At 38.8% G+C, this 19325-nt stretch overlaps 2 protein-coding genes and 1 non-coding gene across 4 annotated transcripts; 2 read left to right on the forward strand and 1 right to left on the reverse strand.

The window, feature by feature from the left end:
- The first annotated feature begins 11721 nt into the window (after nt 1-11721).
- LOC111463425 (enolase-like) lies at nt 11722-14990 on the forward strand. The gene is made up of 15 exons (XM_023107357.1): nt 11722-11879; nt 12168-12231; nt 12388-12452; nt 12566-12613; nt 12711-12797; nt 12878-12958; nt 13090-13191; nt 13267-13347; nt 13443-13517; nt 13612-13674; nt 13764-13841; nt 13943-14137; nt 14240-14379; nt 14470-14521; nt 14618-14990. The coding sequence occupies exons 1-15, from the start codon at nt 11814-11816 to the stop codon at nt 14753-14755; spliced, it is 1335 nt and encodes a 444-aa protein (XP_022963125.1). The 5' UTR covers nt 11722-11813; the 3' UTR covers nt 14756-14990.
- A 941-nt stretch (nt 14991-15931) lies between these two features.
- Nucleotides 15932-16014, reverse strand: TRNAL-UAA. Its single transcript has one exon. It is a non-coding gene; the product is annotated as a tRNA-Leu (tRNA).
- An 88-nt stretch (nt 16015-16102) lies between these two features.
- LOC111463415 (splicing factor U2af small subunit B-like) lies at nt 16103-19050 on the forward strand. Of its 2 annotated transcripts, none has more exons than XM_023107344.1 (6): nt 16103-16380; nt 16477-16563; nt 16645-16726; nt 17335-17461; nt 17558-18004; nt 18120-19050. In XM_023107344.1, exons 1-5 carry the CDS (start codon nt 16144-16146, stop codon nt 17958-17960), a joined length of 936 nt encoding a protein of 311 aa, XP_022963112.1. In that variant the 5' UTR covers nt 16103-16143; the 3' UTR covers nt 17961-18004; nt 18120-19050. The 2 variants fall into 2 exon arrangements, with proteins under 2 accessions (XP_022963112.1, XP_022963113.1); XM_023107345.1 differs by having other exon boundaries at nt 18806-19050.
- Nucleotides 19051-19325: the final 275 nt, after the last annotated feature.

Consider the following 19325-nt stretch of genomic DNA (forward strand, 5'->3'; position numbering starts at 1 on the left):
GAAATGTTTGGTGATCACCGACCGCAACCCCACAGTAATACCTGCAAGCATCAAGCAACTAGGTAATATTCGAATGATCTCGGCCATACAATTAAAAAGGGGATTCGCACGAGAGGAACCCACATTTATGGCAATACCACTATGGAAGAAGCGACCACCGAGGAAACTGTCCCAAATGAAATCAAGGAGGTACTAAACAGTTATGCTGACATAATGCCAGAGAGCTTACCCCAAACATTACCACCTCGTCGAGGCATTGATCACGAAATCGAACTCCTCCCCGGGGTTAAACCGCTAGCAAAGAACGCATACCGGATGGCTCCGCCCGAGCTAGCCGAATTGAGGAAACAACTGGATGAGTTGTTGACGGCGGGATTCATCCGCCCGGCAAAGGCACCTTACGGGGCCCCCGTACTGTTCCAGAAGAAGAAGGATGAGACGTTGTGTTTGTGCATAGACTATAGAGTCTTAAACAAGGTGACAATACGCAACAAATATCCACTACCGATAATATCCGACTTGTTCGACCAGCTTCACGGTGCCAAATACTTCACGAAGTTGAACTTACGATCCGAGTATTACCAAGTACGTATTGCCGAGGGAGACGAGCCGAAGACGACGTGTGTAACAAGATATGGGGCCTTCGAATTCCTAGTAATGCCCTTTGGCTTGACAAACGCCCCAGCTACTTTTTGCACGTTGATGAACCAAGTTTTCTACGAATACTTGGACCAGTTCGTCATAGTATACCTTGACGACATAGTTGTCTACAGCAAAACCCTGGAGGAACACAAAGTGCACTTGAAGCTGGTGTTTGACAAGCTGCGGCAGAATCAACTATATGTGAAGAAAGAGAAATGTGCATTCGCACAAACATGCATCAACTTCCTTGGACATGTCGTCAAATGTGGACAAATTAGTATGGATAGCGACAAGATAAAAGCTATCCAAGAATGGAAAGTTCCTACTTCCGTATCCGAGGTGCGGTCCTTCTTAGGATTAACCAATTACTATAGGCGGTTCGTCAAAGGGTTTTCACGATGAGCCGCCCCATTGACAGAGCTGTTGAAGAAAGACCACCCTTGGTCGTGGTCAACTGATTGTCAAATGACCTTTGAAAGTCTGAAAACAACCATGACGAGGGGTCCTGTCCTCGGGTTGGTAGATGTCACAAAGTCATTTGAAATAGAAACAGATGCTTCCGACTTTTCTCTAGGTGGGGTCCTTATTCAGGAAGGCCACCCCATCGCTTACGAAAGTTGAAAGCTCAACGATGCCGAACGGAGATACACTGTCTCTGAGAAAGAAATGCTGGCTGTAGTCCATTGCCTTCGAGTCTGGAGACAGTATCTCTTGGGGTCACAGTTTGTAGTGAAGACGGATAACAGCGCCATTTGCCACTTCTTTGATCAACCAAAATTAACGGCAAAACAAGCCCGGTGGCAGGAGTCGTTGACCGAATTCGACTTCAAGTTCGAACACAAAGCAGGAAAGAGTAATCAAGCAGCCGACGCACTAAGTCGGAAGGGCGAACATGCGGCCTTGTGCATGTGAGCCCATATTCATTCAAGTAAGATCGATGGATCGATGCGCGACATCATCAAGGAACATTTACATAAAGACCCATCGGCCAAAGCCGTCGTCGAACTAGCTAAAGCTGGGAAAACACGACAGTTTTTGGTTGAGGGAGACCTCCTGATGACCAAAGGAAACAGATTGTATGTCCCAAGAACGGGGGAACTGAGAAAGAAGCTCATTCAGGAATGTCATGATACCTTATGGGCCGGACACCCTGGGTGGCAAAGAATATACACCCTAATAAAGAAGGGGTTCTTCTGGCCAAACATGCGAGACGACATCATGCAATACACCAAGACGTGCCTCATCTGTCAACAGGACAAAGTCAAGAAAGCCAAAGTCTCAGGACTCTTGGAACCTCTACTTGTGCCAACAAGACCCTGGAAAGTGTATCTCTAGACTTCATAACACACCTCCCAAAAGTCGGGGAATATGACGCCATCTTGGTTATCGTGGACCGATTCTCAAAATATGTGACATTCATCCCCACTCCCAAATTATGCTCGGCGGAACTCACAGCCCAACTTTTTCAAACACGTTGTAAAGTTATGGGGCATTCTGTCAAGCATCATCAGTGATAGGGATGGCAGATTCATTGGGACATTCTAGACTGAGTTATTCGCCTTCTTGGGAACAACCTTAAACATCTCCTCGAGTTATCACCCTCAACCCGATGGATAGACAGAACGGTTCAATTACTTGCTCGAAGAATACTTACGTCACTTCGTCGACGCTCGCCAGAAGAACTGGATACAACTGTTAGATGTCGCCCAATTTTGCTTCAATTGTCAAACAAGCTCGTCTACGGGAAAGAGTCCCTTCGAAATTGTAAGTGGACGACAACCAGCCTTACCCCATATTATTGATCATCCTTATGCAGGAAAAAACCCTCAAGCTCACAACTTTACAAGAGAATGGAAGCAGACGACAGATATAGAGAAGGCTTCCAAGCATATGAAAAAGTGGGCGGACAAGAAGCGTCGCCCCCTTCAATTCCGAGCAGGAGATCAAGTTCTCATCAAGCTAAGACCAGAACAGATCAGATTTCGCAACCGAAAGGACCAGAGACTAGTTCGAAAATATGAAGTCCCGGTTGAAGTCCTTAAAAAGATCGGGGCTACCTCCTACCGAGTTGCACTACCCGCATGGATGAAAATCCACCCAGTAATTCATGTAAGCAACTTGAAGCCCTACCACCTTGACCTAGACGACGACCAACGGAATGCAATCACGAGACCGAGCATCGATCTGAAGCAAAAGAAACAAAAGAAGTAGAAGAGATCCTAGCAACAGGGTTAGGAAGATAGGAAGACCTGTACGGACGATTCGTGAATTCCTTGTCAAGTGGAAGAATCTCCCTACAGAGGAAACCAGCTGGGAACGCGCCGAAGATCTGAACTCCGTCGCCACCCACATTGCAAGGTTTGAAAGTAGTCGGTTGACAGGGACGTCAACCAATTAGATGGGGGAGGATGTCATGGTCATGCTCGTCCAGGGCGTGTTGCCCATGGCCGCATGCCCATGACAAGCCAAACCCTTATCATGTCTTTTCATTCTAGTGTTTTTCCTTTTGTAGTTCTAGGGCGTATGACGCCTAAAAAATATCATGTCCAGGCCTGCCAGACATAAAATGGCTCAGAATGTACTATAGGGGATATGACTAGTTGTCAACTTTTCCCTACCCAAGGTTATATATGCTAAGCCGTTGTTATCTTTCTCTTGCTTGCTTATATAACGTCTCTTTCCAAAATCTCTCTTTCTAAAATCTCTCTCTCTCCTCGTTTTCTAAAATCTTCTTTTAAAACCGAGGCTAGAGACTCGATTATACGTCGCTTGGCCGTAGGCGACGCAAGAACAAATTGGCTTAGCTCACTGGTCGTTGGAAAGTGAGTGTCGCACAAATCGCTAGTCCGCTGCCTTCGAAAGTGCGATTGTGTCACAGGGCATCCCACCTACAAGAGGAAAAATGCCTCCTTAGAAAGCACCGCATGGTGGGAGTTATGGACCACAATTGGACATGCTTAGAGTTTTGCCTAACACTTGAATTTTTATGTCTAGGGACTTTGGTCCCTTATCTTTGAGTGGTACCTAGAATTCTTCTTAGCTTTGTAGTTGTAAAGCTTGTTGCGTAATGTTCTTGGCTCTTAATCTTGTAAGTTTCTAATGTTCTTATTTTCTTGAAGCATAACTTGTAACATGCATTCGTAATCATATGAACCCATCTTAGTATGAGTTGTTCTGGAAGGTCATAGATTCCTAGGGAGTTCTTTAGAGGGTTCTAGAAGAGTTTTGAATCTTGACATGTTTTCTTTGGGCGTTTCCTTAAGTTCTATTTTGGCTTATGTTCCAAACTTACTCCAATCAACTTGAAATCTTGAGCTTATCCTCGTGTCATATAAAATAGACTTATAGGACGTGGTTGGTGATTTGGAGCATACATAGACCTTGAGCTAGGATATGATTTCTTGTTTTGTTTTCAGGAACTAACCCTTAGAGGTTGTCATGTCATACATCATGTTTTGGTCCTGAAAACTCTTCCAAAGTAACCATTAGTTTTCTCCCCATGAGTGCATAGTTGGCATTATCATAATCGTGGCATCCTGTTGGCATATCGTCTTACAGGACATCTCATTTAGGTTAGGAAAATAATAAGTCCATCATGACAACCTGCTCATGGTACATATAGCAGAGCATCTCACCTAAAGAGGAATATGGATCTTGTGGTACACTTCGTGATGGGAGATAGTGGTTACTTTGGGCAGGGATCCTAGTAACTTGTTAAGCATGTCATTTGCTTTAACCTATGTGTTTCCTTGTATTCTCGGGGATCCTAGGTTTATACATAACGTCTTGGGTCAAGCTTGGAACTTACAAGTTCTTCTTAGGAATAGCCCCAACGTGGTCTCGTACATGTAGAATCTTATTAGAAACCAAGTGTACTTGTGGGGAATCTCTTATTTCATGGATACCTCTTTAATCATCCTAGGAGGTAAAGTCATGTGGATTGTGATGTATGTTTTACCCCATATCTTGGTTTCGCTATCTAACGTTACCCAATGACTCCTAAACTTCATTACATTATACAACCTCCTGAGATAAGGATTCATATATCATTTCATAATGTTGGGAGATCATTTAGGGCTTAACCCGTAGGTAGTCTTCCTTAGGGGCGTTATGGTCATTTTACCCATAATTCTTGGTTTTGCTACTTAACGAGTTCTAATGGGTTTCAAACTCCACCACCTCATCAATCATCATAAAATAAGATCTACTGTAGAGTTTCATAGTATTTGGAGGTCATCTAGGTTATGAACCGTAGGTAAATATCCGTAAGGGATTATGGTTATTTTGCCCCGTTTCTTGGTTTACCTACTTATCCTTATCTATTGACCACTTAATTTCACATATAATCTAAACATACTATGATATGCTCATCATTAAAATTTTATAGGCATTAGGGCTCATTTAGTAGGTTATTTTAACGTTCCTTAAATCCCAAGCAATTTGGTCAGGGCTCATTCAAGGCCTTAACTCACGGTTCTTTGAATTTTTCTTTCATATATCCTTGTTTCATACTTGGTTTAGGGTTCATATGGAAATCCAAGCGATTCCTACAAGTATTTCTTAACAAAAAGTCCAAGGTGGCTACTTACCTCGTCGTCGATGTTTGGGACCTTTGTTCTTGAGTTTCCGGTATCCAAATTATTTCTAATTTCCTTCCATAGACTCCTTATTGTGTCTAGTTTCTAGAACCATAAAGTTTGTTATGTGAACCGGTCTAGAAGGGGGTTAAAATTGAGAAACACCGAGGGAATGTCAGATTTTGAGCTGACTTGGCCGGTTCAACTAAACCGGCCACGTCATCGTCTTATTCCTCTGGACAGGAAGAAGACACGCGCGTCCTTTGCGCCATCGTCTGAAAATCGACTTCCACAACTCCGATATCGCTGTTTCTCCCCTAGATTTCTTCATGAAACGTAAAGATAGTATTACAAGGAAGAGCTTGGGATTGGTTTCATACCTTTTCGTGTATCGTATGTTAGGCTATGGAAGCTTCGATATCGTATGTTGCTGCTTATTTATAGCTGAGTTAACGGTTATACATAGTAAAGCTATATTTAGCAAATGACATATAAAGTAAATTGTGATAAATAGTAAATAGCTATGTATAGTAAAAAACTATATCGGGTAAAGCTATATATGGTAAATAGTTATATATAATGCTAAATATAGTAAGCTAAACCATATATATATCCCCTCGGACATAGCTTTGAAAATGTACTTTTTGTATTCTCTGTATTCTCTCTTACTGTACATATTTGAAGTCATCAATATAAATCCTTTAGCAGAGTTCTCCTTACATTTTCTCTATCATGTTCTTTGTGCTCATTTAGATCGAGTGTGTGCATTGTTGTGCAATCCTAACAACTGGTATCAGAGCCAGCGGAAGTCACCACGATCTGTGAAGATGGAAAGTTCATAGATTGGAATTAAGAAGTTCGATGGATCCGATTTCGATTTCTTGAAAATGCAGATTGAAGATTATCTGTATTAGAAAGGTCTTCACGAACCCTTGTTGGGGGTGATTCCGGATACCATGACCACGCAGCAGTGGAAGCTCAAGGATCAACAAGCCTTAGGGTTGATCTGGTTGACGCTATCCAGAAATGTGGCGTTTAATATCATCAAGGAGAAGACAACGTCATATCTGTTGAAGGCGCTGTCGAAAATGTACGAAAAACTGTCGGCTATGAACAAGGTGTATTTGATGCGGATATTGTTCAATTTACAGATGTCTGAAGGTGGATCTGTTGTTGATCATATAAATGAATTCAATATGATCGTAAGTCAACTGAGTTCGGTGAAAATTAATTTTGAGGATGAAATTAAAGCATTGATTTTGATGTCATCTTTTCCCGAGTCGTGGGATACTGTTGTTGCCGCAATGAGCTGTTCGCAAGGATCTGATAAACTGAAGTTTGATGAAATTCGAGATGTAGTTCTCAGCGAAAGTATTCACAAACGAGAAATTGGAAATTCATCGGGTATTGCTCTCAGTGTTGACCAATGGGGAAGAAGTAAACCGAAGGGCGATCGAAATCAAAGAACTGAAAAAAATCTCCAAATAGACCAAACATAACGTGTTGAAATTGTGGAGAAAAAGGTCACTTTTGAACAGGTTGTACAAGACCAAAGAGGAAGCAGAATCACAAATCTGGAGATGATGATGATTCTATAAATTCAGCAGAAGACATTGGGGATGCTCTAATCCTCAGCGTGGACAGTTCGATTGAATCCTGGATTTTGGATTCAGGTGCATCTTTTCATTTGTCTCCAAATAAAGAGTTGTTCCGGAATTTCAAGTCTGGAAATTTCGAGAAGGTGTATCTTGCCGACAACAAAGATTTGGAGATTAAAGAAAAAGAAGATGTCTGCATAAAAACTCCGGCAGGAAATCAGTAGACATTAAAAGATGTCAGATATATTCCTAGTCTAAAAAAGAACCTGATCTCTATTGGTCAGTTGGACAGCACAGGTTATGCAACAAAGTTAAGGAAGAGTTCGTAGAAGATTATGAAGGGTGCTACGGTGGTAGCACGTGGCTCAAAATCTGGAACCTTATACACCACTACAGGATGTATGAACATAGCTGCTGTTGGTGAGAGTGCTTCAAATTCAAGTCTATGGCACAATAGACTTGGACATATAAGCGTGAAAGGAATGAAGACACTGGCCGCGAAAGAAGTTTTAGAAGGTTTGAAATCTGTTGATGTGGGTCGTTGTGAGAACTACACTATGAGCAAGCAGAAACGAGTTAGCTTCACAAAGACCGCTAGAGAATTGAAGAAAGTGTGGTTGGAAATGGAACCATATGTGGAGCAAAGTTCGACAAAGCAAGTGGGAATTGAGCTTGAGTTGCAGGAAAACTCACCTAGTGATGTTGTAGCAGATACTCATGAAACTCCTGAGACTACTGCTGAGGAACCAGATGTGGAGCATGGTTCCAAGACAACGAAGCAAGTGGGAGTTGAGCTTAAGTTGCAGGAAACTCACTTAGTGATGTTGTAGCGGATACTCATGAAACTCTTGAGACTACTACTGAGGAACCAGATGTGGAGCATATCCTAAGACAACGAAGCAAGTGGGAGTTGAGTTTGAGTTGCAGGAAAATTCACTTAGTGATGTTGTAGCAGATACTCATGAAACTTCTAAGACTACTGCTGAGGAACCAAATGTGGAGCAAGGTTCCAAGACCACGAAGCAAGTGGGAGTTGAGCTTGAGTTGCAAGAAAACTCACCTAGTGATGTTGTAGCAAATACTCATGAAACTCCTAAGACTACTGCAGAGGAATCAACAGTGGAGCAAGTGACACCTAAACTGGTGTTGAGAAGATCATCCAGTATTATCAGAGTACCAGATATGTATGTACCTTCATTACACTATCTGTTGTTGTTGAAAGGGAACCACAACCCTTTGAGGAGGCTCTATAGTTGGAGGATACAACCAAGTGGGAGCAAGCCATGGATGATGGAACGTCTAGGCTTCAAAAATGTGTTGTACTGAGGCTGAGTACGTGGCAATAACTGAAGTTGGAAAGAAGACGATATGGATGACTAACTATCTGGAAGAATTGGGCAAGAAGCAGCACTAAAAGATTCTTTATAGATATGGTCAGAGTGTCATACAGTTGGTGAGGAACCGGTCTATCATTTAAAGATAAAACATGGAAGACAATTCCATTTCACTGGTAGGTTAGTGGAAGATGATGATGTGTTTTGAGAAGATAGAGGGTGCAAAGAATTCAGCAAACATGTTGACAAAATGTGTTGATGTTGGAATATTGAGGTTGCAAACCTCAATTGGTATGGTGCAGTGAAGATATTCATGATCATTTGAGAATGAAATTCTTGGTTTACTGGATCAGTCTCAAAGTGGGAGAATTGTTAGGTTATGGAATCTGCTTATTTATAGCTGAGTCAACGGTTATACATAGTAAAGCTATATTTAGTAAATGACATATAAAGTAAATTGTCATAAATAGTAAATAGCTACGTATGATAAAAAACTATATCGGGTAAAGCTACGTATGATAAATAGTTATATATAGTAGATGGTTATATCTGGTAAAGCTAAATATAGTAAGCTACACCATATATATATCACGCAGAGTTTTGAAAATGTACTTTTCTATTCTCTATATTCTCTCTTACGGTACATACTTGAAGTCATCAATATAAATCTTTTAGCCAAAGTTCTCCTTGCATTTTTTCTATCACGTTCTTTTTGTTCATCTAGATCGAGTGTGTGCGTTGTTGTGTGATCCTAACATCGTAGCCAAAGATATTCGCCTCCAAAGTTCGTCCAAAATCATTTTCCTCAGAAGCTAAAACAGAGGATTCTTGTTGGGCAGCCGATTATAGGGGTTTTCAAGGCCCGATTTCTCCATGTAACCTCTTTCATATCCTTACCCCAAGCTATAGGAATTGGTTTGGAGGAATGTCTTTGAGTGTGGGACCTTAATTTTCAGAAATCGTTCTCAGTATGCAACTCACCCGAAACACCGAATTTTCAATCTCTTAAGTAGCTTGTTCTACAACGTTTCGGCTCTTGATTCCTTCATATAACTTGTGGGTAATCTTGTTTAGAAACTATAGGAATAAGTTTGAGGAGGAATGGTAGAGAATTGCTCTCGAATTTGGAAGAAATCCAAGAGTAGGAGACCCACAAACTAAACGCTCATAACTCTTGAATGGGTGCTCGACCTTGCTCGAGTCTTGTTCCATATTGTTGCCCCTACTTCAGACTTTATAGGCGGAGCTTAAACCGACATTTTAAGCTCCAGAATCGTCGTGAATTGGCGGTTGAATTTTCTAAAAAATCCGCCGAAAATATATACTCCGATCAAAGCCTCACCGACTTTGGTTTTACATAATTGCCGTTGAATGTGATGATCTGTCCATCTTCTAGATCATAACTAATTTTTGGGAAGATCCAACGGCTGAGTTTCGAGAGATTTTGCTCAGATTGCCATGGTAGACGCTCTGATTCTGATCATAGTGGCATTTTCGTAATTATTCGTTCTTCCAGGGGTATTTTGGTAATTTGAGAATAATCTATAATATTTCTAAATATTCTTCATCCCTTTTTGGTCATTTTTACCTCCTTGAGCATCTTGAAATTTAAGTAATTAAAAATCGAGGAAGATCCTTGATAATTGGAAAAATGACATTTTTGTCCTTTTCACTTACTTTGCCTTTCCAATCATTTTTCCATAGGTCTTATAGCTCCTTAACATTATTTTGTTAGGGTATAAGAGATCCTCATCCTTGCTTAATCTTTTAATTTCTCCCATTTGATTCTTTGGGTCTTACATGGGTGCCTTACTCTTTGATTCTTTGGGTCTTACATGGGTGCCTTACTCTTGTTGGATCTAATTCCCTTTATTTATGGGGTGTTAGAATGTATTTAAAAATGTCCATGAGCCTAGGACAGTGTATTTTTAAGTTTAATTTACAAATATAAAATACATGGCTTTTATATAGTTTCAAAATTTGAAAACGCTTGACCTTAAATGAGAAATTTCAAGAGTGGTAACTTTCATATTTTCCTACCATAATTATTCCGGTGAAAATGTAACTCTAAAGTAAATAAGAGTCTTGAGTCCATTAAAAAAAGCACCGTAACTCTAGATTAGAATCATAATCATCTAAAAATAAATGAAACATGTTTCTTTTTTAATGTGACATGAATTGTAACCTTTTGTGATAATTTGAACAACATTTTCTTCCCGTTTTTCTTGAAGTTTATATTACATAATTAATGCTGGTTCGTATCATTCTCACTTCTTCAAGAGAATTGTCTGGGAACATTCTAATAAATTTAATAATATTTCATAAATTTAATAATAAATTCTAATAAATAAATAATGTTGCGCATAATTTATAAAAACTCAAACTTTAATATTACATCTCAATATTTTAGATTTAAAATAAATAAAGGTATATATAATAAATTAGTTATGGACAGGAACAAAGAATATAATAAATGATTCTAATAAATTGGTTATGGATGGGAACAAAGAATATAATCCTGATCTCGTTAAATTAATGGAGAGAAATATTTTCTCACACTCTCATTTCCAATTAAAAATGAGGATTTCCTTCAAAATGATCGTGTTTATGTTAGTTTTGAAATGGTCAGCTCAAAAATTTAACTCCGTTTTTAATTTAATAATACGAAAGCTAATTTGAATCTACAGATAAATTAATTAAGGAAGCTTCATACGAATTCATTAGCTTCAAGCAAATAATATTATACTATTTATAATTATTATTATTTGATTCTTCAATAGTTCCATTTTTATAAAAAAAAAAAAAAAAAAAAAAAAAATTAAAGTTAGTATTGAATTTATTAAAAAATTAATTATTTTTCAAAAAGAAAGGTGGCTGTTTTTACCAGGTGATTGGCGGCGAGTTTTATGCACCAAAGTTGGCAGTTTTGTGGACCTCGTGTGCGCCGGTGGCCCGTAGTTTTGGTCGCCCATTGAATCCAACCGCTTCCGATTCTCCATTGGCTGAGCGTTAGGTTTTAGTAACAACGGCCAGTTATTACGCTTTCAACGCCCATTGGTGGGTGTCATCATCATTCACGCTTCTTTTTAAATTATTTAATTTCAATTTATTTTTTTAAACAAATATATATTACATGAATATTCTTTTTTTTTTTACTTAAAATTATTCGTATTTTCTTCAAAATGTTGAATAGAAAGTCAGCTGACATTAAATCAATTTTAAAATATAATATTGTAATTTTCTTGATTAAAAATTTGGAATATTCCAATAAGCTTTTTTTTTTTATTGAATAAAGTCAATTATAATATTATTTAATAAAAATGTAATTTAATATTTGATGCTCAAAAGGCAGGCGTGGATGCTCTTGTCATTTTTTTTAATTGCTCATCTCTATTAATTTAATGTATTTTTTAATTTTTTAAATATTTAATTTAATATAATTTTTAAAATGGATTAAAATATTTCTGTGGCCTAAATCAACGGAGCGGATGCATTATCACCGGTTATGAAACCTAATTCGAATCCAACGGCTGAGATTGTTCTAAGCAACTACTAATACGAGGCGTCTGTACGTTCACAGAAACACAATCAATTACAACTCTCTCCACTGTTCTCTTTCTGCTCTCCATTTCCTTAGATCTAATTTTGAATTTTTTTCGCTAATGGCTACGATCCAATCCGTTAAGGCGAGGCAGATCTTCGACAGCCGTGGAAATCCCACCGTCGAGGTGCTAATCTCTATCCCTTTCTACTTAAAATCGTTGATCTCTATTCTTTACTGTTATGTCTTATTATCCTTCTCGATTTTCAAGATTATCGATTTGAATTGCTGAAATCGACTGGTGGATTTGTTAGATAGAGATCAATTGGGGTGCAATGGTTGTTGGGATTGTTGATTTTTGTGGTTGATTGTGATGAGATTCATAATTTTTCTCTGAAGATGATGTACTAATTCTATTTTTAAGATCGATCTCAGGTTTAGATTGTTGAATTCTTATTTTGTGTTATCGTTTTAGGTTGATCTCGTGTTGTCTGATGGAACCTTGGCTAGAGCAGCTGTTCCGAGCGGTGCATCTACTGGTATGATATTGTATTTCTACTCCCTGTTCGTCTGTGGTCTGTTTACATTGTTCATTTCTGTTTGGGTTCTACTTAGGGCAAGCTCTGCGATCTAACGATCTCTTGATTTAGAGTCGGATTTTATATCTAATCCTTTTGTTTCTCAAATTTCTTAAGGTATTTACGAGGCACTTGAGTTGAGAGATGGAGGATCTGACTACCTTGGGAAGGGTGTGTCAAAGGTAATGATTCAACAGTTTTTGTCATTGCATGGCTTATATTTTCTTAGATTTAGATGCTGATAATTCAAGTGTCTGTGGATTTCACGTCACCCTTTACTTGTATGCTATTGTAGGCTGTTGAGAATGTCAATGCCATTATCGCCCCTGCTTTGATTGGAAAGGTTCGTTGATTAGCCATGCTCTTGATTTGTTGTTGCATTTTTAATATCGTACATATCCGATATTGACGGAAGTTTTTTTTCAAATTTCTCTTTTCAGGACCCAACTGAGCAAGCCCAGATTGACAACTTCATGGTTCAACAACTCGATGGAACTGTTAACGAGTGGGGATGGTGCAAGCAAAAGGTATTGGTTAGCTTTCCTTTGTCACTATATTTTTAAAATTCGGAGTTGATATTTATAAACGACGTAATTTCAACTTCCAGCTTGGAGCCAATGCCATCCTTGCAGTGTCACTTGCTGTTTGCAAAGCTGGTGCTAGCGTGAAGAAAATTCCTCTTTACAAGGTATTTTCTTTTAAAGGGATTAGAATGTCGATGGCTAGAAGCTTGATGATGCGTATGTTTTATTAAATCGCTGATGGGATGTGAATATCAAATGGTTTCAATTTTCAAATACTTGTTTATTTTTTATGCAGCACATCGCCAATCTTGCTGGTAACAAGAACTTGGTTCTTCCCGTTCCTGCATTCAATGTCATCAATGGAGGATCACATGCAGGAAACAAGCTGGCAATGCAGGCATGCATCTGGACTTTTGCTGATCCATTTATTTGTTGACATATCTAGACTGTCTCTAACATATCTTGTCTTCAGGAGTTCATGATTCTACCGATTGGAGCTTCTTCATTCAAAGAAGCCATGAAGATGGGTGTGGAAGTTTACCACAATTTGAAGGTTGGTTATAGTTTTTGTCTTAAATAACAATTCAAATGCATGCATTGCTGTTAGTTTCTAGTTCAATACCCTAAGCTGTATGTGAAAAATTGCAGTCTGTCATCAAGAAGAAGTATGGACAGGATGCAACAAATGTTGGTGATGAAGGTGGTTTCGCCCCTAACATCCAGGTGCTTCATTCGTTTAATTTTATTTTTCCATCTCATTTTGCTATACGGTTATTCATTTCCTATCAGTTACATCTTTGCATGTCATATTTACCAGGAGAACAAGGAAGGTCTTGAATTGCTCAAAACTGCAATTGCCAAAGCTGGTTACACTAGCCAGGTTAGTTTTTAACACGTTCAATGTTCTTGCTGATCTATCATATCCATTAACTGTGGGAGATTTAAAGAGCTTTTCTCTTATTATGTTAGGTTGTTATTGGAATGGATGTTGCCGCATCTGAGTTTTATGGATCAGACAAGACCTATGATTTGAACTTCAAAGCCGAGGTAGGTTAATTAAGTCAATAATGTCTACATTAATCACCATAGCTGTGGACAATTTGCAATGAACAATCTCAATTTATTTACTTGTGATTGTATTGGTTCAGAACAATGATGGCTCACAGAAGATCTCAGGAGATGCTCTTAAGGATCTGTACAAGTCTTTTGCCTCTGAATATCCTATCGTGTCTATTGAGGACCCATTCGACCAAGATGACTGGGAGCACTACGCAAAGATGACCAGCGAAATTGGAGATAAGGTTCAAATTGTGGGAGACGATCTCTTGGTGACTAACCCCAAGGTAAGAATTGACTTTTTTTTGGTTCAGGGAAACATATAACTATTATTGCTTACTGAAATTCTTCAAACCCTTTTTAACACTTCTGTTTTCCCATTGTCATAGAGGGTGGAGAAGGCCATCAAGGAAAAAACTTGCAATGCTCTTCTTCTTAAGGTCAACCAAATTGGATCCGTCACTGAGAGTATTGAGGCCGTGAAGATGTCAAAACGTGCTGGTTGGGGAGTGATGGCCAGCCACCGAAGGTTTGGAAATTCAACATTTTTGGTTCTGTAGAGAAATGTTTTTTTTTTTCTCCTTCCTTTCTAATGGAACTGAGTTTTACTTGGTTGCAGTGGAGAGACCGAGGACACTTTCATTGCTGATCTCTCTGTTGGTTTGGCCACGGTATGTGTTGTTTCATTCTTCAATATGTTAATCTCAGATCTCTGTAGAGGTATCATTTTCATTGATTGATTGAATTTTGGATACTTTTGTGTTCAGGGTCAAATCAAAACCGGAGCTCCATGCCGATCGGAACGTCTTGCTAAATACAACCAGCTGTTGCGTATCGAAGAGGAGCTTGGGTCAGCTGCAGTGTATGCTGGAGCTAACTTCCGCAAGCCTGTTGAGCCGTACTAGATGAAGCTGGAAAGTGTTGCGAGAATGGATGGGTAGTTGTTTTGTGGAACTCAGATAATCCCAATTTTTACCTTAATAAGTTCAGAAGGTTCTGAGAGGTTGAACAATAGTGTGTTCCGAGAAGTTCTTTTTTTCTTTGTCTAGGAAGACATGATGCGTCATGTTGTAGTTGCGCATAGCTATGATTTTAAATGGACGAGTTCCTTTTAAAGCTTGTTCAACGTGTTTTTCTCAATTTCCTCGTTCTCTTCCCTTTTATCTCTTGCGGCTTTACCAAACATCATATTTTAAGTACTTCTCAGAATTATTTTTTGATGACATTTGTTCTAACTCGATCACATTTGTTCTAACTCTATAAACCATTCAGCCAACAATTTCAGCAAACAATTTGGCCATCGAAAATGAACACAATTTTAAATCTATTAGCTAATAACAAATTAGATAGCATATCCCCTCTTGTATATTTTGGTGCATTTTAGCTATAGATATGATTATTGTGAACGATTATACACTATTTTATCAACACAACATGAAAACTTCATAAAATGACTAATACAAGTTTGGAAGGGACATACATGCGACTACGGACAATACAAGTTTGGAAGGGATATGTGACAATGGACAACACGTACAAGCATAATTGAACACGTTCTGAACGAGCATAATTGGGATGTCCGACATGCATAGACAATATGTTTTGGGACATAGTCAATACGCTTTGGGACAATGGGACATACTCAATATACTTTGGGACAATGGGACATTATGATTGGGACATACTCAATATACTTTGGGACAATGGGACATAATCAATACGCTTTAAGACAAGTATGACAGTAAGATTAGGCAGCAAGCCCAAATAAGTCTTAAAACTAAAATTGATTAGACTAAAACAGCAGCCTTTGTAAGGCAAACATGGGCAAGTCTGTTGCTGACTGATGGGTATATGGGGTCATTTGGATGCTAATAAAAAATTGATATGGATTTGTTACATCAAATTTAATTTATGTTTTAAAATTGTAAACTAATGTAATTTAACTTTATAAAAAAGAGAGATATTTAAATAATGTAAATCCAGTATCAATAGAATCAAACAAATCCAATGCAATATTTTGTAAAATTTAAAAAAAAATAAAGAGGTTTCTATATGTCTTGGTTTAAAATTGTACTAAAATTTGCAGGCTGTGGGGTTCGAACCCACGCGCACTTATGTGCAGAAGATCTTAAGTCTTCCCCCTTAACCACTCGGGCAAACCTGCCAATTGGTTGATGTTATTATTGTTTTTAATTTAATTATATATTAATTTTTTTTAAAAAACCTAATCATTAAAACCAGATCAGAGAGAAGAGGAAGAAGCAGAACTCTGCCGGTCTCGAGCAAAAGAAAAATGGCGGAACACTTGGCTTCAATTTTCGGAACGGAGAAGGATAGGGTTAACTGCCCCTTCTACTTCAAGATTGGAGCCTGCCGACATGGAGATCGCTGCTCCCGGCTTCACACTAAGCCCAGCATCAGCCCTACACTTCTTCTCTCTAACATGTATCAGAGACCTGATATGATCACCCCCGGCGTTGACCCTCAGGGCCAATCCCTTGATCCTCGCAAGGTCCAAGACCACTTCGAGGTTTCTACTCCCCCTTCATTCTCGCCCTTTCCTTGATTTTACATTTGTTTCTTGGATTTTAAACCTTTTCTTTCCTTTTTCGCGTCTGGGATGCAGGACTTTTACGAAGATCTGTTCGAGGAGCTGAGCAAATACGGAGATCTTGAAAGCTTAAATATTTGTGATAATTTGGCTGACCATATGGTGTGTTTACATTTATCTTTCAAATTGAAGCTATATTGGGTCCTGTGTTACTGACTGGTTTGATTTGAACTCCGTCGACAGGTGGGCAATGTTTATGTTCAGTTTAGAGAAGAAGAACAAGCTGCTAATGCGCTTCATAATCTTAATGGACGTTTCTATGCAGGTTTTATGTCTTTTTCCTGCTGAATTTCTTTTATGAAGGAACCAATCCTGTGGATGCTATATGAGTACTCTTGTATTAGCTTAGTGTCATGAACATTCCTCAGGACGATAAATGCAAATTCGTTCTTTTTAAGTCATTCTAATGTAGATTTAGTGAAATTTAGTTTGGATTCCTGGTTCAAATAAAGGATTTATCTCTTATATATATATTTTTATCATATTTCTTGGCACATCACTAGTCTAACTTTTACTAGAGGAAAAAAATAGTTTCTAAAACACCATGTATAGCGGTGGTTGGTCGATTCAATGCTGATAATGTAGTCATGTGTTTAAGAGCTCAATTCGATTACATGATTTTCATTTTTGGATGTCAATAATGTCCTGAAGTTGGCTTGCAACTTTGGAGGTTTGATGGAGTTTTCCCAAATATAAAGTATGGGATATTCGTGGGTTTCTGTTATTGTATCGTTGTCGTTAAGATTTAGACTGCAGATATCCACTTTGTCAATGCTTGCTACGTACTCTTCATTTTTATTTATTTAGTTTTCTTTTGTACCCATGAAGTCTTGATATGTAGTTACTTGGTCCTATTTGTGAAATTTGTAACAGGGCGACCCATAATTGTTGACTTCTCTCCGGTGACGGATTTCCGAGAAGCTACTTGTAGGCAATATGAGGAAAATGTATGTAATCGTGGTGGCTATTGTAACTTTATGCATCTGAAGAAGATTAGCAGGTAATATCGTCGTCACGACCCCCTTGTTTCTCTGAAGAGGAATTGGTTACCTAATGATCCATATGCTCTTTGTTGTAATTTTCCATGTGTTTTTAGAGAGTTGAGAAGGCGTTTATTCGGGAGGAACAGGCGCAGGCGTAGTAGAAGCCGAAGTCAAAGCCAAAGCCCCCATAGACATCATGGATATGATGAGCGTCCACATGGTGGTCGTGAACGTGGATCTAGTAGAAGAGATGGAGACAAGGACCCTCGGTACCATGATAGAAGCAGGAGGCCTAGAAGCCGTAGCCCTAGGCATAGAGGGGGACGGAGTAGGAGCCCAGGAGGAAGGAGGAATAGAAGTCCTGGCAGGGAAAGTAGCGTTGAAAGAAGGGCTAAGATCGAACAGTGGAACAGGGACAGGGAAAAGGCAGACAATGGGAGTGGTCATCAGGATGATGGTGGAAGCAATGACCTTGTACAAAATGAAGATGAATTCGATCCTTCTAAGCAGTACTAGAGAACATGATGGATGCTGTTGCTTGCCTGAAAGAGACATTACTGGTTTGTCTCTGTCCTTTTCTTGGTTCGATTTAGGGGCCATAGTAGAATCCTTTCCCCTTTATCAAACAGCCCATTTTCTAAAAGAAGTAGCTCACTGCCCATTTCCACTGTGCAGGTGGAGGACAGGTTCCCTGTCACGTGTTATTGAATGTGAATTTTCCAGTTTTGTTAACCTCGTCTCGGTCGCCTTAGAAAAGAATAAATAGGATAGAAATAGTCGTTAGTGAGTAACGTCGAGGAACCTTCTAGTATATTTCAAACCATTGTTAAATCGATCACAGCTACCCCTATCCATCGTTCTTTTTGTCGTTCCTTCGTTATAAACTCTACCCACATACACCTTAGTCGCAAGCCCTTCATGTTCATGGGAATCAAAGGATAAAACAAAACCTGATATCATAAGTAGAATGTGTGCATGTAGTGCTTAGCCTGCATAGGTCTTGAGGAAAGACTAAAGAGGAAGGCCAAAACTTTAGGATCAGTCATGTTTGCTGATGATTACCACTTTCTTAAACAGGTTAATCTATGAAATAATGGTTAATACATATTCTATCCCTCAAAATTTGACCTGTGTTGTGCTGTTCCCAACTAGTATTTTACTTAGACTTTCAACTGGTAGATATATTCATCATACTTAAAACCGAAGTAGAGATCATCGTCGGTCTTTTAATGTTATTGACCCCCGTTCTGTATATTGATTTTTCAAAATCGTTCTTACATACGTTGCGAGTTTTGCAGGTTCAGGATTTCCTGCTTGCCCAAATACTTCTTAGGCAGCTTACCATGGTATTCATAATACAGGTTTGGCTGTTATCTCTGGAGGATTTGCAGGATCTGGTGAGATGTTTGGTTGGAAACATGAAGAAGTAAGCTTCTTCTTTAATCTTGTGTAGTGCTGAAAAATGATCACTAATCCATAATCAACAAACAAGTAAGTTCAAGGTTTTCTGTAGCGTTGCTTTCTTGCTTTGAATTCTGTTGTATTTCGGATATTGTATTGACGTTTTCAGAAATGAATAATAATACTATGGAGCTGTTATTTTTGATTGTGTGTTGTGATGAGTACTAATGTTTCATTTTGACTGGGAATGTCTCCGATTCTTAATCATCCACCGTTGTAGTGGCTATATACACTGCGATAACTGATACCAATGGCACATGATCGCCATTACTGGATTATTATAGATTTCATCAGTAAATGTAACCACATTTATTGATGATAAGCGTTTTCACTAATATATTTCATCATTGATAAATTGATATCACTAATTCATGTTTAGGGTCGATAAATTGATAGATGAAAATACGCGATAGACATGTT

This window comes from Cucurbita moschata, unplaced genomic scaffold (assembly GCF_002738365.1).
Source record: "Cucurbita moschata cultivar Rifu unplaced genomic scaffold, Cmos_1.0 Cmo_Scf00028, whole genome shotgun sequence".
Lineage (NCBI taxonomy): Eukaryota > Viridiplantae > Streptophyta > Magnoliopsida > Cucurbitales > Cucurbitaceae > Cucurbita > Cucurbita moschata.

Coding starts and splice junctions, on each gene's coding strand:
- LOC111463425 (XM_023107357.1), top strand. CDS start 11,814: ATGGCTACGATCCAATCCGTTAAGGCGAGGCAGATCTTCGACAGCCGT. Junction 12,453..12,565: donor TTGGGAAGGGTGTGTCAAAG/GTAATGATTCAA, acceptor ATGCTATTGTAG/GCTGTTGAGAATGTCAATGC. Junction 14,522..14,617: donor TCTCTGTTGGTTTGGCCACG/GTATGTGTTGTT, acceptor TTTTGTGTTCAG/GGTCAAATCAAAACCGGAGC.
- LOC111463415 (XM_023107344.1), top strand. CDS start 16,144: ATGGCGGAACACTTGGCTTCAATTTTCGGAACGGAGAAGGATAGGGTT. Junction 16,564..16,644: donor ATAATTTGGCTGACCATATG/GTGTGTTTACAT, acceptor CTCCGTCGACAG/GTGGGCAATGTTTATGTTCA. Junction 16,727..17,334: donor TAATGGACGTTTCTATGCAG/GTTTTATGTCTT, acceptor AATTTGTAACAG/GGCGACCCATAATTGTTGAC.